General features: G+C 43.2%; 1 protein-coding gene across 1 annotated transcript in view; it reads right to left on the bottom strand.

Moving 5' to 3' along the window:
- The window catches only part of notch2 (notch receptor 2), a 93,752-nt gene that overhangs the window by 21,678 nt on the left and 49,806 nt on the right, over positions 1-22,268 (bottom strand). Inside the window, 14 exon segments of the mRNA XM_037535693.1 lie at positions 48-167; positions 654-767; positions 999-1,144; positions 1,320-1,512; positions 2,056-2,166; positions 4,995-5,228; positions 6,587-6,700; positions 7,630-7,743; positions 8,497-8,682; positions 9,913-10,068; positions 11,371-11,604; positions 13,461-13,583; positions 16,696-17,037; positions 18,127-18,383. Of these exon segments, the coding sequence (XP_037391590.1) occupies positions 48-167; positions 654-767; positions 999-1,144; positions 1,320-1,512; positions 2,056-2,166; positions 4,995-5,228; positions 6,587-6,700; positions 7,630-7,743; positions 8,497-8,682; positions 9,913-10,068; positions 11,371-11,604; positions 13,461-13,583; positions 16,696-17,037; positions 18,127-18,383 (2,444 nt within the window).

Below are 22,268 nucleotides of genomic sequence, written 5' to 3'. Positions count from 1 at the left end.
TAGAAGTTAAAGGAGCATGATTTAATAATCTAATCCAACAGACTCACCCTGCCAGCCAATGGGACACCTGCAGGTGTAGGATGTGTAATCAAGCGACGGCTGACAAACACCTCCTCTCTTACATGGCTGAGACGAACACGGGACCAACTCTTCTTCACAGTACCTCCCTGTATATGCGTGTTGGAAAAGGGAGTGTGTGAGTGAATGAGACAGGAGCACTAAGGCTCTAAAGATACAGCATCAAAACATTTTTTTTAATTAATGGTTAATACCCATTTTCAGTGATCAAAACTAGGCATCTGGGTGCATTCCATCAGAGTAATGTGGGCAGGTCTACTATTATTCATGCACACTCATATGACTGGGTTTTTGTTTTTTTACTGAAGAGCTTTTAACTTCTAGGGAGGTTTTTGGTGTTTAGGGGGCACAGCAGGCACTAAAAACTTGCAGTACGGTGCACTACACAGTGTTACTTCTGTATGTGCGAATAATTTGTCTCCAGAATTGTCTTAGTAACATATTTTAAGCTTAAAGTCGGATTTCTGAACGTTAACCTGTTCACCACGCACAGTTAAACTTTTGAACCTCTCTCATCCGTCCTCAGCAGAGGAAAAGTCAGGAAGAGAGAGAGAGAGAGAGCATGTGTGATTTACCTGTGTAAGGTAAAGTGCAGCGGCAGGTGTAGCCATTGACCCCATCAAGACAAGTGCCTTGATTTAAACAGGGGTTTGAGGCACATTCATCAACATTTCTCTCACAGTTTATACCTGAAAAAGAGAGAGAAACTGATTAGTTGAAATTTGTGTCCTATATATATTTCTATGCCCCCCAAATATGTTAAATTAAAATAAATCAGACCCTAACTTCAAGCACAAGAACAAAAGAATATCTTTTTTATACAAAAACAAACATGGAGCTTTTGTCAGGAGCATTTTGTTGATCCTGATTTTTCAGCACATCCTTGTCCAGAAAATGTACAAACACAAACACACACTCACCAACAAACCCTCGTGCACACTTGCAGATGTAGCTGTTCAGCCTGTCCATGCAGGCTCCTCCATGCTGGCAGGGGTTGGACTCACACTCGTTCTTCTCCAGCTCACAGTTCTGACCTTCAAATCCAGATTTACACTCACAGCGGTACCTGTTCAGTGGAAAGTGTGAGAGTATGAAGCAAACAGAAACCACTGCTTTTTTCCCTGATACCACACTAACACTAAAAAAACATTTATTTTGAGCTTTGATATCATTACAGAGTTTACTGTCATTACAGAGTTCATACTGTCCCACAACTATTTACAGTATCAATATCTACATACCCATCCTGCTCTTCCACACACTCTCCATGTCTGCAGGGCTTTGGGGCACAGTGGTCCACCCCAGAGTGGCACAACAGCCCGTGAGTGCCCACCGGACACTGACACTGAAAGCCATTCAGCTTATCCACACACGTCCCACCGCTGAGACACGGGTTAGAGTCACATTCATTTATCTCCACGCTGCATCGATCACCTGGCAGAGAGACAGAGAGGTGAAGTGGAAAAGAGGGAGGGAGAGTTGACAAGGAAAGAAAAGAGCAGAGAGAGAGAGACAAAGAGAGGGAGGGAGAGCGGGAGGATGAGCGAGCAAGGGAGAGGGAGAGAGGGAGAGAGAGAGAGAGAGAGAGACAGAGAGAGAGAGAGGAGCAAGAGGGAGGGAGAAGAGCGAGAGGGAGGGAGAAGAGCGAGAGGGAGGGAAAAGAGCGAGAGGGAGGGAAAAGAGCGAGAGGGAGGGAGGGGTGAGGGGACAGGTAGGGAGACATTGGAGAGAGAGAGAGAGAGAGAGAGAGAGAGAGAGAGAGAGAGAGAGAGAATGAAAGACAAAAAGACAACGAATGAAAAAGTGAGAAAAAGAAAAAGGGAGTGAGGTGAAGAGCAAGAGAGGGACAGACAGAGAGACATTCATTAGATTTTTCACACAGTAGTTCACCAAGACTGGAATGGAATGCACGGAATACATGCTATGAATGCAATGTGAAAACAAATGTGTAGTACTTAGCTATGTATGTATACATACCTGTGTAGCCAGGCTCGCACACACACTTGTACTCATTAATGCCGTCCTCACATGAGCCATGCAGACAGGGGTTGCTGGCACAGTCATTGTAGTTGATCTCACAGTTCACACCTAGAAAAGGCGAGAAGGCGTAAATCCCCTCGAGCACTCAGGCAAGCAGAGAGACCTGAACAGATTGTTTCAGGCTTTACACTCACAGGACGTTGTTTCATGAGGCTGTCACATGCATTTTACATCCAAGTGAGGGGGTGTGGGGGGTTATTTATTCTCCTTTCACTGTGAGAACACTTCACGAATAGAAATGGTCTGAAATTATTTGTTACATTAACTTATATTAAAAAAAAAACAACACTTCTTGGAAAGTTATAGCACAGTAGTAAGTAAACACAATGATTACTTAGGCTTACTGACAGGAAAGCTCATCAGTCTGTTTAATCTGCTGCAGGTTGGTTCAAATGAATCATCTACACTAGATCTGCATTTAGAAGTATGTTCTGGCACAAATGTAGCCTTTAAATGGCAACAATTTTCTTGAATTTGTAGTTTAAAACCACATCATAAGGCTGTTGTAGGAGGAAAACCACGGAAACTTTACAGGAGAAGGAAAAAACCTACTGTGTTTTTAATGTAAGTCAATGGAACCAGACAGAATATCTGACTTCAACTTCGTAGCACCAAAGAATTATCGGTGGGCACTAATAAATAATTGCCCCCTCTTTGAAGGCGTATGACCCCCTAAATGTAACTAAAGCCCAGCAGTGAGGAGCTGAACTTTCCCCTCCTCTACTGTCACTGCAGACGGGCAGGGTCGCCTACAGAGCAGCGCTGGTAGCTGTTAATGAAGTGATGCTCTTTTATTTGAGGGCCTCATTTCATAGAGGAAGATCTCAACCACTACCCCTTGTAACTCAAGAGGCGAGGCGCAAGGGTAAAAAGATGAAACGTGATTGGGCCTTAATCAATATAAAAAACTGAAAAAGGTTTTGTTCCAACAGCTGCGATATGCTCCATAATACTGAACATGTTCAAGGAGGTTTATTCTATTTAATGCGCTGAATGTCCACCAGAGGGCGTAGTACACTTTACTAGCTGCTGGTGGACAGTCAGAGACCGACTCTCAGTAACTGTACTCCCTAGTTCTCTCTTTCTACTTCTATCTTTCGGCTGCTTTCAGATCTCAGTGATACAAATCAGACTAAACATATACACTTAAAACAATAGTTTGGCCTAAATTGAAACATAAGCAGTTTCCTCCCAGCCTCAAATGTAGTTGATCAGCCAGGACACGGCTGAGGTCCAAAGTTTGCTTCTAAAATCCTATTTCTTATTTTTACCCCTACCCCTTGTTTTCGAGTGTTCCCTTTCCCCTTGGAACTTAAATGGTGCAGCGGTTCTGACACCTGAGGCGCCAGAATGTTGCTGCTGTACCATTTAAGGTTGAATGGGAAATTTAGCTCACTTGCTGCTGAGACATCAGCAAAGTACTAGCGATTTTTTACACCCATCATGAAAAAAATATAATACTTTGAAACGACATTAAACTACGATAATTATCGTAATTTTTATTGGAGTAAATACATTTATGCGTTTCTTTTTTTAATTGTGCCTTTATAGATAGCAATACATTATGCAGTGTTACTGTCAACATTTTACAACATACTGGGGCGACATTCCAGCATTTTACCTTTTTTTAAAGTCTCCATTAAAATCTCCATTTCAGCAGGAGGGTGGGATGTTTCCCAAATAGTGAAACGTGCAAGATTTTGTGCTCAATGACAGGAGCTCAGTAATCCAGCACATGTATTTACTGCAAAGCACAAGTACTTGCACATATACACTATACTGCCAAAAGTATTCGCTTTCACATGCATATGAACTTGAGTGACATCGCATTCTTAATCCATAGGGTTTAATATGATGTCGGCTCACCCTTTGCAGCTACAACAGCTTCAACTCTTCTGGGAAGGCTTTCCACAAGGGTTAGGAGTGTGTTTATGGGAATGTTTGACCATACTGCACTTGGTGATGTAAGGCTTGGATGCAGCTGCTCGGCCATGGAAACCCATTCCATGAAGCTCTCTACACTGTTCTTGAGCTGATCTGAAGGCCACATGAAGTTTGGAGGTCTGTAGTGATTGACTCTGCAGAAAGTCGGTGACCTCTGTGCACTATGCCCCTCAGCATCTGCTGACCCCGCTCTGTCATTTTACGTGGCCGACCACTTCGTGGCTGAGTTGCTGTCGTTCCCAATCGCTTCCACTTTGTTATAATCCCACTGACAGTTGACTGTGGACTATTTAGTAGTGAGGAAATTTCACGACTGGACTTGCTGCACAGGTGGCGTCCGATCACGGTGGAACTCACTGAGCTCCTGAGAGCGACCCATTCTTTCACTAATGTCTGTAGAAGCAGTCTGCAGGCCTAGGGGCTCGGCTTTATACACCTGTGGCCATGGAAGTGATTGGAACACCCGAATTCAATGATTTGGACGGGTGAGTAAATACTTTTGGGAAATATAGTGTAGTTTGTTACCGCACTATGAGAAATGTACTAAATGCCAACTGTCAATATTACTTACTGCTATTTCACTAAGCAAAGTTCATGATAAGCTTTATTGTGACATATCTAAGTCATGATACAGGCTATATGTAGCGCTGCAAGTTATGCTTAGTCAGTCAGTGACCCAGTTATCTTTTGCCAGAGTCAGCCACTGTCCCACTCTGTTCCTCTTTAGCCAAAAGGTATTTTTTGAAGTAAATTTAGAAATTTTGAGGTGTGGAGTCTCCTCTAAAAGAAGCAAGCTTCAGACATCTAAAAGGTTTTAGCTGACTAATCACATTTTAGTTAAGGTGGAAATCATGTACGTATGAACTATTACTTTAAAGAGACAAGCTTCCAAAGCAGCGTGTATTTGTGTAAATGTGAATCCCATGACTTACCGGCTGTGCCGGGCAGGCAGTTGCACTGGTATTCATTAACAAGGTCAATGCACCGGCCTCCATTCTGGCAGGGGTCACTGTGGCACTCCTTAATCTGCTCACTGCAGATACGGCCCATATACCCTGAGAAACACTCGCAAGTGAATGTGGCGATGCCGTCTTTGCACACACCGTGGTGGCAGGGCTTCGGGTGACAGTCATCAATGTTCTCATTACACAGAGTGCCTGTAAAACCTGGGGGTGGGGGGCGGGATGTGAGAGAAAGAGATCATATAGACCGTCTACTTCAAAACAAAGAATGATCATTTTTAATAATGATGTTGGCTGCAGATCAGATCCATTCTGTCTATATAACCTTACTGGTCTACACATAAAAGACAAACTGAGCCTAGATCAGCACATTTACTCTGACAGGTTAGATAAACACACATCTTCAGTAAGCACAGCGACTTGCGCAGCGTGTGCAGAAGGATTAAAATGTGGTTTGTGCGATTCTAGAACAATTCTATATATTGCTTTGTATGGGTCTAGAACTGTACTGCACTGCGGTTTGCAAGCTTCGACACAGGGGTTTGTATACCTCTAGAACATCTCTGTACAGTGGATTCCAGAATGACTCTATATAGTGCTTTCTATTACTATAGAATACTTCTACAGAGTGGTTTGTATGGTTCTCACATATTTCTGTACATAAGTTTGTATAATTTCAAAACAGTTTTGCACAGCGGTTTGTATATCTATAGAACAGTTCTGCGCAGTGGTTAGGAGGATTCTAGAACAGTTCTACACAGCACTTCGTAGGATTCTAGAACTGTTCTGTGCTGTATTTTTGCATGTGTCTAGAGGCATGGGTTTATATAAGTCTAGAACATTTCTGTACAGTGGATTGTATGATTCTAGAATGGATCTACATAGTGCACTGTATCATTCTAGAACAGTTCTATATAGTGCATTGAATGGCTCTAGAACTATAATGCACAGCGGTTTGTATGCTTCTAGGGGACAGTGGTTGGTTATGATTGTATACTAATCCTGTCCATGTGATTTGTCTATATATATACACAACAATTCCCGACAGTGGTTCAGAGGATTCAAGAACAGTTCTGTACAGCTGTTTTTTACAATTCTGGAACAGTTCTACTAGCACTTTGTAAAATGCTACAGTATAACGTTTCTGTACTGCATTTTGCATGCTTCTAAATACAGGGGTCTGTATACATCTAGAATACTTCTGTATAGCAGACTGCATAATTCCAGAAAGGTTCTATATAGTGCTTTGGATTATCCTAGAACAGTTATAAATAGTGGCATGCATGAACCTAGAACGGTCCTATAGAGTGATTCGATTGGTTCTAGAATTGTATTGCTCGGCAGTTGGCATGCTTCTAGAGACAGTGGTTTGTGTCTTTCTAGAGCAGTTCTGCATGGTAGTTGAATGATTCTAGAACAGAAGTGGTTTATATGACTCTGGAACATTTCTGCCGAGCAGTTTGTAGAATCCTGTTTCATGTATGTGTGTGTACATAGAAACGAAATCTATTATGTACATAGTCTAAAACAGTAGTTCTAGTGTTGTGTGTGTAGTTCCATACCTTCTGCACATTCGCACTCGTAGCCGTTGGGCCGGTCGATGCATTTGGCTCCGTTCTGACACGGAGTGCTGGCACATTCGTCAACATCCACCTGACACGTCTCTCCGCTGAAGCCTAATAAACATTCACACAAACGCACATATGCATGAAAAACGAACAGGAGGAAAGGCGTGTAAGTTTGAGAGAACAAGAGCAGCCCTACGTCTGGATAGCCCACTGTAGATTGTCTATGGAGCATGGTAGCAATGTTAGCAATCCATCCGAGTGATATATAAGCTCATAAATAAACAAAATAATAAGATTCAATTTTTTTTTGCAATTCTTTGTGCCTCATAGCAAAATTAAGCAAAACAGCAACAGGTATGGCGGTATGCATCCATGTGCATGTTGCCATGGTGACAGTATAACTGGCTTGACAGTGGCGGTCCTTCCTGCACGCAGGGCAATGGTGTTGTCCACTATGCTATCTATCCTAGGGCAGTATTCCTAACACATGAATGTTTCTCAAAACATCTAAATGGTGTCTATTTTGTTGAAGTTTGGATTTTGTACATGAATGGGTATGCCTGTACTTCAGCTATGAGCATTCAGTGTCTATGCTTTTGTCCAAAAACAAACAAACAAAAAAAATCAACATCCAGTTTCTTCTACCGCTGCTGCTTACGCTGCTGCTTAAAAGTCCAGCTGGATGCTGGTGGCAGCAGAATTTTCCATCACTGCTCAGTTGACAAACGTTAAATATCTAGTTTGCTGCTATCTGTCTACAGCATTAAAGCTTGGCCAGGTAGAGGATTAGGGTAGGGTTAACTTTTTGGCTAAGGTATACAGCAAGATAACAGTTATGGAAAACCAGTGATTTTACTTATTAATTAGCTGATCAACTAACATCTTCAAATAATCTGCAGGGGATCATAAAAAGGAAGATTAAGTGCACATGATCTTCTTTGCTCTGCTGCACCACAATCAAAAATGTGGCGTTTGAAACTTCAGTGACAGATTCAAGAAAGAAGTATGGTACAGAGATGTGTGCAAACTTTTCTCACCATGAAGGCATTCGCAGACGAAGCGGTTGACCTGGTCTATGCACTTGCCGTTGTTAAGGCAGGGTGAACTGGCACATTCATTGACATCAATCTCACAGTGGGAACCATCAAAGCCTGGGGAGACAACATGGTTGAATGGTTAATGTAGAGGTGGAACAGCCAATAATTTTCAGTTAATTAATTCAGTCAGAAAAAAGTTTATTGCAGAGACAGAACTTTGAACACTGTCAGCATTAGCTGGAGTTAAACTCAAGCAGACATGAAAACTCGTGCACAAAAAAAAAAAAAAAAGTTTATATACATATATAAAGTTATCGATTTGGGGGTGCAAGGTTTTCTTCCGACAGCTGTGATATATTTCAGAGGAAAACAAAATTGCGGCTGATTGCAATTTTTTCACACACTATTTAAAAGCCATTAAAGAAAGAATTCTGAATATAAGAAAATTAAACCAAATTCTCCGCTCACAAGATATGGTGGCAACACTGTTGTAGGGTGCTGTTCATAGGGCTACATGACACCTACATAAGCTTGTCATGACAACTGACACAGGCCCACGGAAATATTTATAAATGCTTATTCCAGCTTGTGTCATTTGCTAAAAAGGTTACATTCGCCAGTTCCAATTAAAGTTAGCGTTTATAAACACTTGCGTAGGGTTTTGTCAGTGGTCATGAAAAGCTTATGTAGGTGTCATGTAGCGTTATGAACAGTACCCTAGAGTAAAGTGTTACCAATATAGCTCTCTTCTTGTGTATCTCTGGTCTGACTGGCTCATTATCGAAAAAGAACAAGCATCAGTTGTAGCCCTAATATCATTTATGTGAGTATAATATTATAATGGAAAATAATATAACATATGATTACCTGGCATGCAGATGCAGTTGTAGTCTCCTATCTGGTCGAGGCAGGTGGCATCGTTTTGGCAGGGGTTTGATCCACACTCGTTCACGTCCTGCTCGCATCGCGGGCCGCTGTATCCGCGCACACACTGACAGGTGAATGAGCCCTCCGTGTTCATACACTGACCGCCATGCTCACACGGGTTCGGCCCTGACAAGCACACGAGAAAGTTAATCTCTAATGACAGCAATATATTTTTTATTATTAATTGCATTATTATTTAAGATATTTCATTACATGTATTAATTAAATTATAAATAACACAATACAATTGTTGGTTTATAGCAAATTCTTATCAACATGTTTACTTATTTGAATGGAAATGCACCAATATTGTAATTCTGGGCCGATGCCAATGTGGTATTTTTCACATATGTATCACTCAATGCCGACAGTTCATCATCCTGAACATTTGTGAAGGTTACTGATTTATTTTTTACATCTTCCTACTAATTATCTGAAAACTGTGCGGTTGCAAGTGGCCTAAAATATTAGAATTATATTTTTTTCTGCAACAAAACTGGTGTGTACCATTAACTGTGCTTCGAAAAGACTAAACGGTCAGCTTTGAACCATAGTGTGGAAATGAGCTCCAGCAGGCTCAGAGATAACGATGACTGCTGAGTGAGGACTGTTTACGTGATTGATTAGTGATAATGTGGAGATTATAATGGAAACCCCCAGTGGAGGAAGTCCGTCTCTGAATCGCTCTCCTTCATCTCTGAGTTTAACAGGAAGGACACAGATACCTCAGAGTGCACAGAGCTTTAGATATGAACACTGAAACACTGCCATGGTAACGCTGAATGATGGCGCACGCACAGGGAAAAAATTCATGAATTCTGATCTGAACGTTCACATTAAGGTCTCATGGCCACAAATCAGATATGCATCTGATCTAGGACCACGTACGAAAGTGATTCAGGTCAGAAGAGAGAGGGAGGGGGGGGGACGAAAGAGAGCGGGAGAGAGCGAGGGAGGGAGGGACAGAGCGAAGGAGGGAGAGGAGGAGGGAGAGAGCGAGGGAGGGAGAGAGTGAAGGAGGGAGGGAAGGAGAGAGCGAAGGAGGGAGAGAGCGAGGAAGGGAGGGAGTGAATGAGTGAAGGAGGGAGGGAGGCAAGGAAGGAGGGAGGGAGGGAGGGAAGAGAGAGAAAAAAGAAGTGTGGAGAGAACATGGAAGAAAAAGAACAAAGGAGAAAGAGAGAGAGAGAGAGAGATACAAATAGAAGAAGAAAAAGGAAAAGTTACAGTAAAAGAGAGATTGCTAATTTGGAAAATCTGTAACTAAATGTGACCGGACAAATAAAGCTTCTTACACTTAATTGAAGAAAAGACAGAGAGAGAGTGATAGAGAGAGTGATAGAGAGACTCTGCTCTCACCAATTGTGCACTCGTTGATGTCATCATTGCAGGTGGGGCCTTTGTAGCCGGAGGCACAGTTGCAGTTGAATTTGCCGTTGACGGGATTGGTGTCGCACTGTGATCCAGCCCTGCAGGGGTTACTGATGCACGCATCATCAATGTGACACAGTAAACCTGCATCAGGAAAAAACACAGACACTCAGTCACCGAGGGGCACAATACAGCCTGAGATCATCGTCTTGGCCCTTCCCCTTCCAAACATTAACGGAGAAAAATTAACCACTTGGTTAGATTTTAAACAGCCTGGAAGGCTAAAATGACTAAAGCTGTTGTAGGTAAGAAGCCTGCCTGTAATTCTAGCTAGTAAAACCCAGAACAGCCTCTGGAACAGTGAGGGTACTAAAGGGTCATTCCACATAAATTTCTACATTTCTATATAATTACATTATTAAGATGTGACCAAAGTAATTTAGAGCAGTTTCATGTGAAACGCTCCAATCCAGGGACACTTGCCAAGCCAAAACTGGTGAGAGGATCCAGACATCTATAAGTTTAATAACACCAAAATCTCCCTCACCGACAAGAAACGGTTACAAAAGCAATGCCCGATTCCTGAAACACTGGCTGTGCTCACATGCGAAGATGTTTGCCAATCCGATTAAATTAATTCCGAATATAGATCAAGACTGAGGTGCTTATCTGCTCACTCTACTAAACAATCTGATGGAAAATCTGTTTACATGCTCACTACAAGCAATCAGATCCAAAATTACACGCATGCGTGGAGAACCACTTAGTGTAGATGTTACCATGACAACAAGCATCACACAATTCCAGTCAGAGTGAGACAAGAGTTCAGCTGGTGCTCTTGTGTTTTAAATTGCTTTAAAATTATGGCAGAAAAATGTACTTCATATGTACTCAGGAAGCGGTGAGAGGAAGACGTCGTGTTCTGAGACGCATAAGCTGGACGTCCGTCCCACCGCCGTCTTTTAAAGATCAGAGCATGAACTTCGTCTCCTCTGCAGACCAGTTTCTGCTCCACCGTGTCGAACATTATAAACTCTCACAATGACGCGACGCACATGCAGAACGTACTTAAAACTTTCCGATAGGGAATGTAATCAGATCCAGGTGTTTACACGGATATTATTCTTCTATTTAACAGACTATTTACAGGATTACCCACCTCGTTCAGTCGGACAGAAATTGTATTCTAAATGGCCTCAATCAGATTAGCCTATTCTGACTGAGGTGTATAATTGGACGTATATTATTCCGATTAAGCTATTATTATTAACAGATTATTAGGCTGCATGGCAGTAAAGTACATCCAAGACGTTCTAAAGCACAACAGTCTTCAAAGGAAATGTATTTCTATCATTAACATTTTACAATAGGTCTGAGAAAAGCTGCATTTTTATTAATATTTTTTAATGCATAATTTTTGGAAAATTCAGTGGAATGCTCACTCACCAGTTTTCCCAAAAGGACAGCTGCAAAAGAAGGAGGCGACGCGGTCCACACAGGTCGACCCAGCAGTGCAGGGTTTAGCTGCGCAGTCGTCAATGTTCTCGGAGCAGTCCAGCCCGCTCCAGCCATTCACACATACACAAGTGTAGCTGCCCGGCAGATTACTGCAGGTTCCCCCGTTCTGACAGGTGTTTGGCTGCAGCCGACACTCGTCCACATCATCTGTGCAAAACTGACCTGAGGGGAGCACAAATGTGACGGAAGCTCAAAAACTGAGGGGGTACGTTTTCTATGATGTGCTGAATGCACCATTTGGTGTGATTATTTTGGCATGAACCTGAATGATATTTATATTTAACAATGCAATAACCACATAAAAGAGACTGGAGGAACAGCGCACAGGGGTATCCGTTCCAAATGAACTGCCCTCGGGGGGATTATAATAAAGTGCATCTGAACTTCAACTTGATCTTATCAGGAGAAGATCAATGTGGTTGCACCCATGATCAATTGTTTTAAGACTGAATTGATAAAGGGCAACCAGGTGTGTTTGAGTGTCTAGAAAGAACACATGCAGCCACACCAGCCTTCTGCAGATAAGACTGATCCCAGTAACAGAACATCAAAAAAATAAATAAATAATACAACATTGAAAAAATAATATAATAACAATAATAATAATAATAATACTTATAATGAACATAATAATGAAGCTTTTTTGTTCTTCTGTTTCAAAAGTGCACACGTGTGTCAGACTCCAGTCCTTGCGGGCCAAAACACTGCACACTTCATCACACTGTCTCATTACAGACACTGATTCAGCTCATCCGCTAATTAATTAGGTCTTCATGAACTGAATTCAAAGGGTTAGAAAAGGATAAACACTAATATCCACAGCACTTTGGCCCGGAAGGTCCCCAGTTTGACATGACCTAGTGGTTCCCAACCACTCCTAGAGATCGACCTTCCTGCATGTTTCACATCCAATTCACATCTGTTTTCCATTCCTAGATAATTGCTTCTAGTAGAGATGGAATAACGGCGGCGGTGCTTTTGCCACAAACACTGTTTTCCTCACAGACTGACTGCACAGCTTGTAAAAATAAGCACACGAGCGATTTCTCCCCAGGATTTTTAATTTTAACAGGAACGCATGTGATTTGTGCTGAGCGTCAGCGAAGCCATGACAGCCAACGGTCAGTTTGAGTTCAGAAACGTGATGAGCGACCAGCGGTTTGGTTGACAAGAGGCGGAAAAACGCTGTGAACGCAGTGTATTTCTAATATTCCAGCATTGATGCAGTTGAGACGTCACTAAGACGCACTCTGTTACAGTTTTACCGAAGGAGTATCGAACTAGAGCACAGAGTTTTTCATGGCTTACTTAATCTCTTACTGTGAAAGTAGCCAAATTAGGCCCATCTGAGATAAAGGAAGCATAAACGTGGTTGATGGACTGGAAATTATGCACAGGCATGCACAAGAAACAATGTTTACCAGAGTTATCTGATAAACTCAGTAGGCTAAGAGAAACTGGCCCCGGTCCTGAAGAGCCACAGAGCAGGGTTAGTATTTTCCCTGCTCAAACACACTGGATTTAACTTATCTGGAAACAACAGAGCCCTTTATGACGAGCTGTACGAGGTGTGGAACAAGGGGACCCCTGAACTACACCGTGCAGTGGAGGGGTGTAAACTCTGCTTTGCAGAAATGAGCATTTGAAAAGAACTATTTGTGAAAACACGCTAAAACTGCCCACTTGCTTGAACTGGGCACCTGGCATCTTTTTATGCTTTGGTTTTGTGGCGCAGTCCCATAGATCACTGTTGAGAAGGGGATGGAAGCACACATTATGTTGCAGTGCATGCTGGGAACTGTAGTACAGTTCATGGTGAAATGGGGTAATATTAATAGAAAATTAGACAATTTTGTTGGCCGAATAGGACTATGAGCCTTGTGTCTGACACCTGTGATCCACACTATTACATGCAGGAAGCAGTGACTTGTGACCTGTGACATCCTCACTGTTGAGAACAAATTCAGTTTCATTTCAGACAGGAAACCTTCACTGTACCTACACATGCAAGACCTTACCTGTCCACTCAGGAGGACACTGGCAGTTATAGGTGTTCACGCCATCCATACAGGTTCCTCCATTCTGACACTTATGATCTAGACAGTCGTCAAGATTCACCTCACAGTTAGTGCCGTTAAAACCTGAGAGAGAGAGAGAGAGAGAGAGAGAGAGAGAGAGAGAGAGAGACAGAGACAGAGACAGAGAGAGAGAGAGAGAGAGAGAAGGAACAGATCAATTACTATTCATTCATTAACAATTACCATAAACAATCATTTTTATTATTATTGTTGTTGTTCTCTTATGATTGCAATTAGAAAGAAACACTTTAATCACCTCCTGCTTTTCCAAAACTCTATCCTTTCCTCTCTCCCAACACAGAGACTGTAATCTACAGCGCATCACCTTATTAAAAAGCAATCAGTGTCGTTTTTAATCACTGCTGCTCTCTGCTTTCCCACGGATCGTATTCTGGCCTCCGGGGCAAACGCTGGTCACAGCTTGCTGTGGTGCCGTGCCAACACACGCCCCTTTGAAGACGAAACTCAGAAGAGGAATTTCAACAGTTCCTGTATTTCAGCTCCAAAACGTAAAAACTGACCCAGTCAGCACGAAAGCGGGAGATACAGGAGTGACGTCACGCGGCCACTTACAGAATCTCCATTAGACAAAGCAATGCTGGGATTTCTCGCTGTTCCTGACAGCCGTGCCCATCATAACCTTTACATGGGGCTTTCAGAACGCCGGGATGCGTTTCCCTGATCTACTAACGCAGAGAGGTTCAGTACAGACAGGCCTGAACACAAGAAAGAACAATATGTTTTCTCTGTTTTACTCATATTGGTTTCATTTCTGCTATTTCAAAACAAACTTTAAGCTGAAGACTGAAAAAGACTCTTCCAGTCAATCATACTCGGACAGACGGAGTTAGACTGTTCACAAACATCGGTGGGCAAAATAAAAGCCCTTAGATAAATCGCTTAAACGACTGACACTCACGTTCAGTTCACTCTGGGCCTCTTTCCCAGATCCACATTAAGCTTAAGTCTGACTAAAAAGGCTTTCTCAACACTGAATCACATTTAGCATTACAATTTAGTCCAAGATTAGGTTCAATCTAAACCCGGGACACTGGCTCTTTGTGCGTTTAATCCTCAACCGACATTAATCCCAGCAAACATACCCCTTTATGAGTCAGTCGCAAAAAGACTATAAATACAGTAACAATTCAAATGAACGATTACACTATCTGAATTTTCTATATCATTTTGTATATATACACACACACACACATCACTGCTGTCGGAAGAAAACCTTGTATGTCCATTTTTGTCATTTTTCGGTTTTTGACAATTTCATACGACCTACTGCACTTTCCATTGTTTGTACATTTCATGATGAATGGACTAAAATAAACGGCCCAAAATGACTTAGAAAGATGTCTGGTTCCATTGACTTGCATTAAAACTACAGTTTTTTCTTTCTCCTGTAAAGTTCCAATTTGGAGATATGAGGTTCTCTTCCGACAACAGCGAGATATGTGTGTGTGTGTGTGTGTGTGTGTGTGTGTGTGTGTGTGTGTGTGTGTGTGTGTGTGTGTATACATATTTTTTGTTCTTTTTGTACTTAACATTTAGAATGTAGTTCACAAAAAATTAAGAATAATATAAGCCTCACCAGATGTACTAAAGGCTGTTTAGTCTAAATTACTAACTGGTTCCAACTACCCAAATCACCCCAGTCCAAATTATAACTGCCCAAACTAAAAAAAAGCTCTTTAGACCAAATTACACCTGTCCCAACTAAACAAAATGTACTTTTCACTCCAAATTATAAGTCTAAACTTAAAAAAAATAAATAATTAATAAATAGCAGCCACAAAAATCACTCTTTAGTCCAAATTATTGCTACCGTCACTACAAAAATCACTGCTTAGCCCAAGTTACAGCTACGCCGACTTCAGAAAAAAATACATTTTGCTCCAAATTATATCTATCCAAACTAAAAAAAACTCTTTAGTCCAACCACAAGTCAATCTTTAGGCCAAATTACTGCTGGCTTGACAACAAAAATCACTCTTTATTCCAAGGTACAGCTGCCCTGGCTACAAAAATCACCGTTTAGTCAAAGTTACAGCCCCAACCATAAAACTCCAAATAACTGCTGTCTTGACTACAAACTTCACAAGAGTTACTGTCCCAGCTGTAAAAAAAAACACTCAATACTCCAAATTACAGCTGTCCAAACTACAAAAAAGCACCTTTTTACTCAAAATACACTCAGCTGTCCTGACTGCAAATCACTCTTTAGTCCAGTTTATATATAATTTATAATTTACAAAAAACTGCACATTGCATAGCCCTTCCTACCCTCACCTCTCTACCTTATTTCCCTTCTTTTCTCACTAGCCTCCAACTTCCCTCCCTTTTTCTGTCTTGGGGATGTCCCCTGAAGTGTGGTTCTGAACAGGAACTGGTTATAAATGAGTAAAAAACAGAATACTAATAAGGCTGAAGTAAGAGGTGGGGGCGGTGGCTCAGTCTGAGGTTGTTTTTACGCTAAACAGGAAGACGAACTAATGCAGCTGGAATAATTAGTGTTCCTCAAAGTACTTATGAGATGAAACGTGCTTGGTCATCACGCAGTAACTGGTATGATGCACTGAAATATGATTAACTGAAACAGGGGCTTTGGGAAGCTCCCTCTGCACTTTCAGACACAGCTTGCATTCTAAAAGATTAAAAATGACGTATGACTCAAATCAGAGGCAGTAAAGTTGAGCACAAAAGCTGAATTTAAACTCGTGCTGTAGTGTTTCCATCTCTAGCCTGAAAGCTATTCTGACGTTAGCTCAGCGATTATTATTAACAGGATTACCCACCTCGTTCAACTGGATAGAAACTGTATTCCGATTAGTCTATTCCGACTGAGGTGTACACACACTGGATTGAGCCATTAGTCGGATTACTAACAGATTATTAAGATGCATGTTAACGTGGCAAGTGCCACACACCAAACAAATACGACTCCAATTTACCGGTAATCCACGCAAATGTAGATTATAAAAACTCTTATTTGACACTTATCATTTTGAAATACTGTCATAACTGAAATACGGCAGTATATCTGCGGTATCATGGTATCACACAACCTGCAGCAATAACCGATATGCAGATGATAGCCAGTAATAGTGGTAGTCTCATTTTTATCCTAATTACACCCATCTCTCACTTCTCCTTTCCAAACAGAGCTCACCTGGTAGGCAGTGGCACCAGTATGTGGTGTCTGAGGTCTGCCTACAGGTTCCTCCATTCATGCAGGGTGACGGAGAGCAGGGCACGTATAGGCTCTCGCAGTTTCGCCCTGTAAACCCCGGTGCGCAGCTGCACTGGTACGACCCCGGCACGTTTACGCATTGGCCACCATTCCGGCAAATCATCGGGTTCTCCGCGCATTCGTCTGTGTCGTTAAGGCAGCGATCTCCATGGTAACCTGGTGGACAGGAACACGAGAACTTTCCAGCAGAAAGTGCGGTGCAGGTGCCTCCGTTAGCACACGGAGAGGATACACAACTATCCTCATTCTCACATCGTGAACCTAAGAGAGAGAGAGAGAGAGAGAGAGAGAGAGAGAGAGAGAGAGAGAGAGAGAGAGAGAGAGAGAGAGAGAGAGAGAGAGACGCTAATTGTTTTATCTGGAACAACACTGTTCAAGACCTGATTTTCTTTGATGTTCTCCTTGATGTTGAGAGAGAGAGAGAGAGAGAAAGGGGAGGGAAGAGAAAGAGAGAGTGAGAGACAGAGACAGAGAGAGAGAGAGAGAGAGAGGGAGAGAGGATGGGTGAGAGGGAAGGAGGGAGGGATAGAGGGAGGGATAGAGGGAGGGAGGTAGGGAGTGAGGGAGAGAGGAGGGGATGGAGGAAGGGAGGGAGAGAGGATGGGATAGAGGGAAGGAGGGGATAGAGGGAGGGAGGGAGGGAGGGAAGGGAAAGAGGGAAAGAGGGAGGGAAGGAAGGGAAAAAGGGAGGAAAAGAAAGAATAAGAAAAGGGGAGAAAGGGAGAGAGGGGGGGAGAGAGAGAAAGGGAGAGAGAGAGAGAGAGAGAGAGAGAGAGAGAGAGAGAGAGAGAGAGAGGAAGACAGAAAGAGGAAGAAAGGGAGGGCTGGGATATAGGGAGGGAGGGAGGGAGGGATTGAGGGGATATAGGGAGGGCGGGAGGGAGGGAGGGGATGAAGGGAGAGGATAGAGGATGGGAGAGAGGGGATAGAGGGAGAGAGGGAGAGGATAGAGGGAGGGGATATAGGGAGGGAGGGGATGAAGGGAGAGGATAGAGGGAGAGGATAGAGGGAGGGAAAGAAAGAATGAAAGAGGGAGAGAGAGAGAAAGAGAGGGAGGGAGACAGAAAAAGAGGAAGAAAGGGAGGAAGAAAGGGAGGGAGGGGATATAGAGAGGGAGGTGATGAAGGGAGAGGATAGAGGATGGGAGGAAGGGTATAGAGGAAGGGAGGGAGGGAATAGAGGAAAGGAGGGAGGGAATAGAGGGAGAGAGGGAGGGATGAAGGGGGTAGAGGGAGGGAGGGGACAGACAGACAGACAGACAGACAGACAGACAGAGAGAGAGAGAGAGAGAGAGAGAGAGAGAGAGAGAGAGAGAGAGAGAGAGAGAGAGAGAGAGAGGTACTAATGTACCTGTCCAGCCAGGGGTGCAGTGGCAGGTGTATCGGTCGTGCGGTAGGACAGTGCAGGTGCCTCCGTTGGTGCAGGGGTTGTTGGGGTAGCAGGTGGAGTTTATCTGGGTTCCACAGCGCAGCCCGTTAAAACCCAGAGGACACACACAGCTCGCTCGCTCCTGCCCCTCGATCCTGTTCACTGTGCAGTTCCCTCCATTCAGACAGTGATTCGGCCCACACAGGTGACAGTATTCACCCAGGTAACCTGGAGCACACCTGTACACACAAACACACACACACAATCTGAGTCAGAGCCTCCACACACGACTCAAGTCTCTCTCCAACTGTCGACTCCGACTGACCCAAAACTCTGCAGACTAGAGCCGACCAGCTCAGACTCAGCCAGGCTGACAATCGGGGCTAAAATCGGGGTAAAAGTCATGTAGTGTAATCCCAGCTTAAGCAGTTGCTTGGCCATTGCTATGTAATCCCAGGTGGTTGCTGAAGAGTTGCTTTGAAAAAACGATATTTGACTAAACGCTGCACAAAAACCATGCCTGTGATCAGTCCCGAAACACAAGCAACACGACTCCTATATAAGCTCTAATATTCCTGGATAGTTTGTTGGTTCTAGCTTGAAAATCGCAAACTGTGAAAACCATAAAACAAAAGGAAAAAAAGTGGAATACAATGAGGAACACAACTTGGCTTTTCCCTAATAATTGGGGCCAGTTGTGGGCTGGAGGTTAGGGAACCAGCCTTGTGACTGCGTCGCTGGTTTGATCCCCTTGGCCAACAGTACATGACTAAAGTGCCCTTGAGCAAGACACCTAACCCCCAACTGCTCCCCGGGCGCAATGGATAGGGCTGCCCACCGCTCCGGGCAGGTGTGCTCGCTGCCCCCTAGTGTATGTGTTCCTTAGTGCACATGTATGTGGGTGCTTCACTGCATGGTTGGGTTAAATGTGGAGGTCTAATTCCTCTGTGTGCAAATAAAGGAGGCTGATGGCTCTGAAAAATAAAAGAAAAATAAAACAAGTTCCTCATACTGTGTTACAATCTGAAAATACCATATTGAATCGTATCAACATCGTTCAGCACCAGAAGTGCATGCTTTACAAGAGCAAAGCTGGGATTTATAACCTGGGACACAGGTTTGAATCCCAGTGATGCCACAGCCACACATGACCAGAATCAAAGGAGAACTGCCCTAAACTAGTTCCTTTCTGCCTCTGACGCAGTGATGCTGGCTATAATGAAAGTATCTCCTAGGTCACAAAAGGAGAACTGAAAGTTAGCATCCAGGCCCAATCAGCTGTGCTGTGGTGCTGCATGAGATTTCATTTTGGTAGCTACTGTGCACGGACAAAACGTTACGTATTTAACTTTACCCTGCATCTCTGAGGCTGCCATCACATTACTGAGCAGAAGTGGCGCAAATTAGATTTATTTGTCTTAATGTGGCACAGATCTGATGCTTTCAGAGATGTGTAGACACACAAATCTGACCTTTTCAAATGAGGTCTGAGGCATTTTCATATGTGGTCCTGTATCACTCTGGATAAGAGTTTCTGCTAAATGCTGTAAATGTAAAACCCCAGGTCACTTGGGATTGCCAGTAGCCTAATGGTAGGAGAATTAAGCCATTAACCAGAAGGTTGTGGGTTCAAATCTCTAACTAGGTATACCTGATTGTGACCTTGGGCAAGACACTCAACCCCCCACTGTCCCAGTGTATTCAGCATCAACTTGGCAGCACCAAACCTGAAGCCAGTAAACAGTGGAAAAGCAACAGAACTGACCCTTTTTACCTCCATCTAGCTCTAATAATGAACAGCTGCAAGCTTTTCAGACATAATGTTTGCGGTGAAGGCTTGTTCTGCTGGTAAGTTTGCCTGCTGGTCATGATGCACGTGACTCATTCATGTGAGACTACTAATTAGGATGTGAATCATTTCAGGACACAGGTTAATTCATAATACTGACAAATTTGAATCATTTACCTAAACCAGGGGTCAGCAGCATAAGGCTCTGGAGCTGCATGCGGCTCTTGTACTGTCCTGTGCGGCTCCTCAGCTGAATCAGATCAGTAGGTAATATTCCTCCTTTACAGTAAAATAAAGCTCTGCTGATCCTTCAACACAGTTTAACAGTAAATGGTCTCAAACACTGAAATTAATGTAGAGCTGCTAATTCACCCTTTAACCCTGAAGATCTGCAGACTGCTGGCCACCATAGCAACGCAGACAATAATCTCACCTAGCTAGTAGCTAATAAAATGGAAAAGAGAAAGATTTAAGACGAATGTCAATTTAGAGACAAATGGAGGACGTATTTGCGTTAATAATTTCTCCAAGTGGTTTCCTGATATGTTTAATCTGCAATGAAAAACAGTTAAATACTATAAAGTCATGAAGCTGAAGTCGCTTCTCCTTCGCCAGCTGAGCAATGAATCTTGCAATGCAAACACCTGATAAACCTTGTTCTAAAGTAAAAGTGGTGAACCAATAAAAAGGGGATGATAAAAGGATGGTCTCCAGATGTGAGGCAATATGCTTTACCTTTATAGAATAACACTGACTGACCGCTCAGTCGCCCACTGGAGCCTTCTGATGGCCGTCGGGTCTGTACAGGTGTGTGATGGCCGTGGGGTCTGTATAGGTGTGTGATGGCCGTGGGATCTGTACAGGTGTGTGATGGCCGTGGGGTCTGTACAGGTGTGTGATGGCCGTGGGGTCTGTACAGGTGTGTGATGGCCGTGGGGTCTGTACAGGTGTGTGATGGCCGTGGGGTCTGTACAGGTGTGTGATGGCCGTGGGGTCTGTACAGGTGTGTGATGGCCGTGGGGTCTGTACAGGTGTGTGATGGCCGTGGGGTCTGTACAGGTGTGTGATGGCCGTGGGGTCTGTATAGGTGTGTGATGGCCGTGGGGTCTGTATAGGTGTGTGATGGCCGTGGGGTCTGTACAGGTGTGTGATGGCCGTGGGGTCTGTATAGGTGTGTGATGGCTGTGGGGTCTGTATAGGTGTGTGATGGCCGTGGGGTCTGTATAGGTGTGCGATGGCTGTGGGGTCTGTATAGGTACATCTACATCATAGTGCATCAAATGCACAAATGCATAAAATGGCAAACGAATCATTATTTGCTATTTATTGATTTAGCTACTGTATCACTGGATGCTGGCGACGGAAATCTGAGACAGGTTCATCTGTTTCTCTGATACTTTGTTAGCCCCCTTTTACCCTGTTCTTCAGTGGTCAAGACCCCCATGGACCCTCACAAAGCAGGTACTACTTGGGTGGTGGATAAATTTTCAGCACTGCGGTAACACTGACACGGCGGTGGTGTGTTGTGCTGGTACGAGTGGATCAAACACAGCAGTGTTGGAGTTTTTAAACACTGTGTCCACTCACTGTCCACTTTATTAGACGCTCCGACCTTATCAGTCCACCTTGCAGATGTAAAGACAGAGATGATAACATCTCTAGCTGTACAGTATGAGCTAATCATTCTCTATTCCTTCATCATTGGTCACAGGACGCTGCCCACAGGACGCTGTTGGCTGGATATTTTTGGTTGGTGGACTGTTCTCAGTCCAGCAGTGACACTGAGGTGTTAAAAACTCTGTCCACTCATACCACTATAGCAAAACGCACTCATTTTTAAATGGAAAAAGAAATCTTTATTTAGGGTCAAATACGATTAATCTTGATTACCTACACAACTAAGTAAAATTAATGCTTTTAATTGTTTGACAGTCCTAAGTCACTCATTGTTAACATTAATATAGCATTTATAAACTGCACTGACTTTTCAATGTAAAAAATCTTTTTCAGGGTCAAGTTTAGCAACGAAGACTGATAAGATTAATCCTGATTAACTACACACAATGTGATTAATCACAACAATTTTACTGTTTGATAGCACTCATTTATTGTCATTCATGTTAATATAGATTTTAATGCTAAATCGTCAGCAGCATTGTCAGAACGGCGGCAGATCTAAAGAGAAGTGCGCGGCGTCTGGAGCAGCACAGGAAGAGCAGGGAGGGTGGAAAGTGTTTCGGAGGTCAATAAAGCAGAAGGAAGCTCAATGTGTGTGTGTGTTTGTGTGTGTGTGTGTGTGTGCGTGCGTGTGTGTGTGCGCGTGTTTGCATACACA

The sequence above is a fragment of the Pygocentrus nattereri genome, chromosome 28 (genome assembly GCF_015220715.1).
Source record: "Pygocentrus nattereri isolate fPygNat1 chromosome 28, fPygNat1.pri, whole genome shotgun sequence".
NCBI classification, from domain to species: Eukaryota; Metazoa; Chordata; class Actinopteri; order Characiformes; family Serrasalmidae; genus Pygocentrus; species Pygocentrus nattereri.
This window is presented reverse-complemented; position numbering and strand designations above follow the sequence as displayed.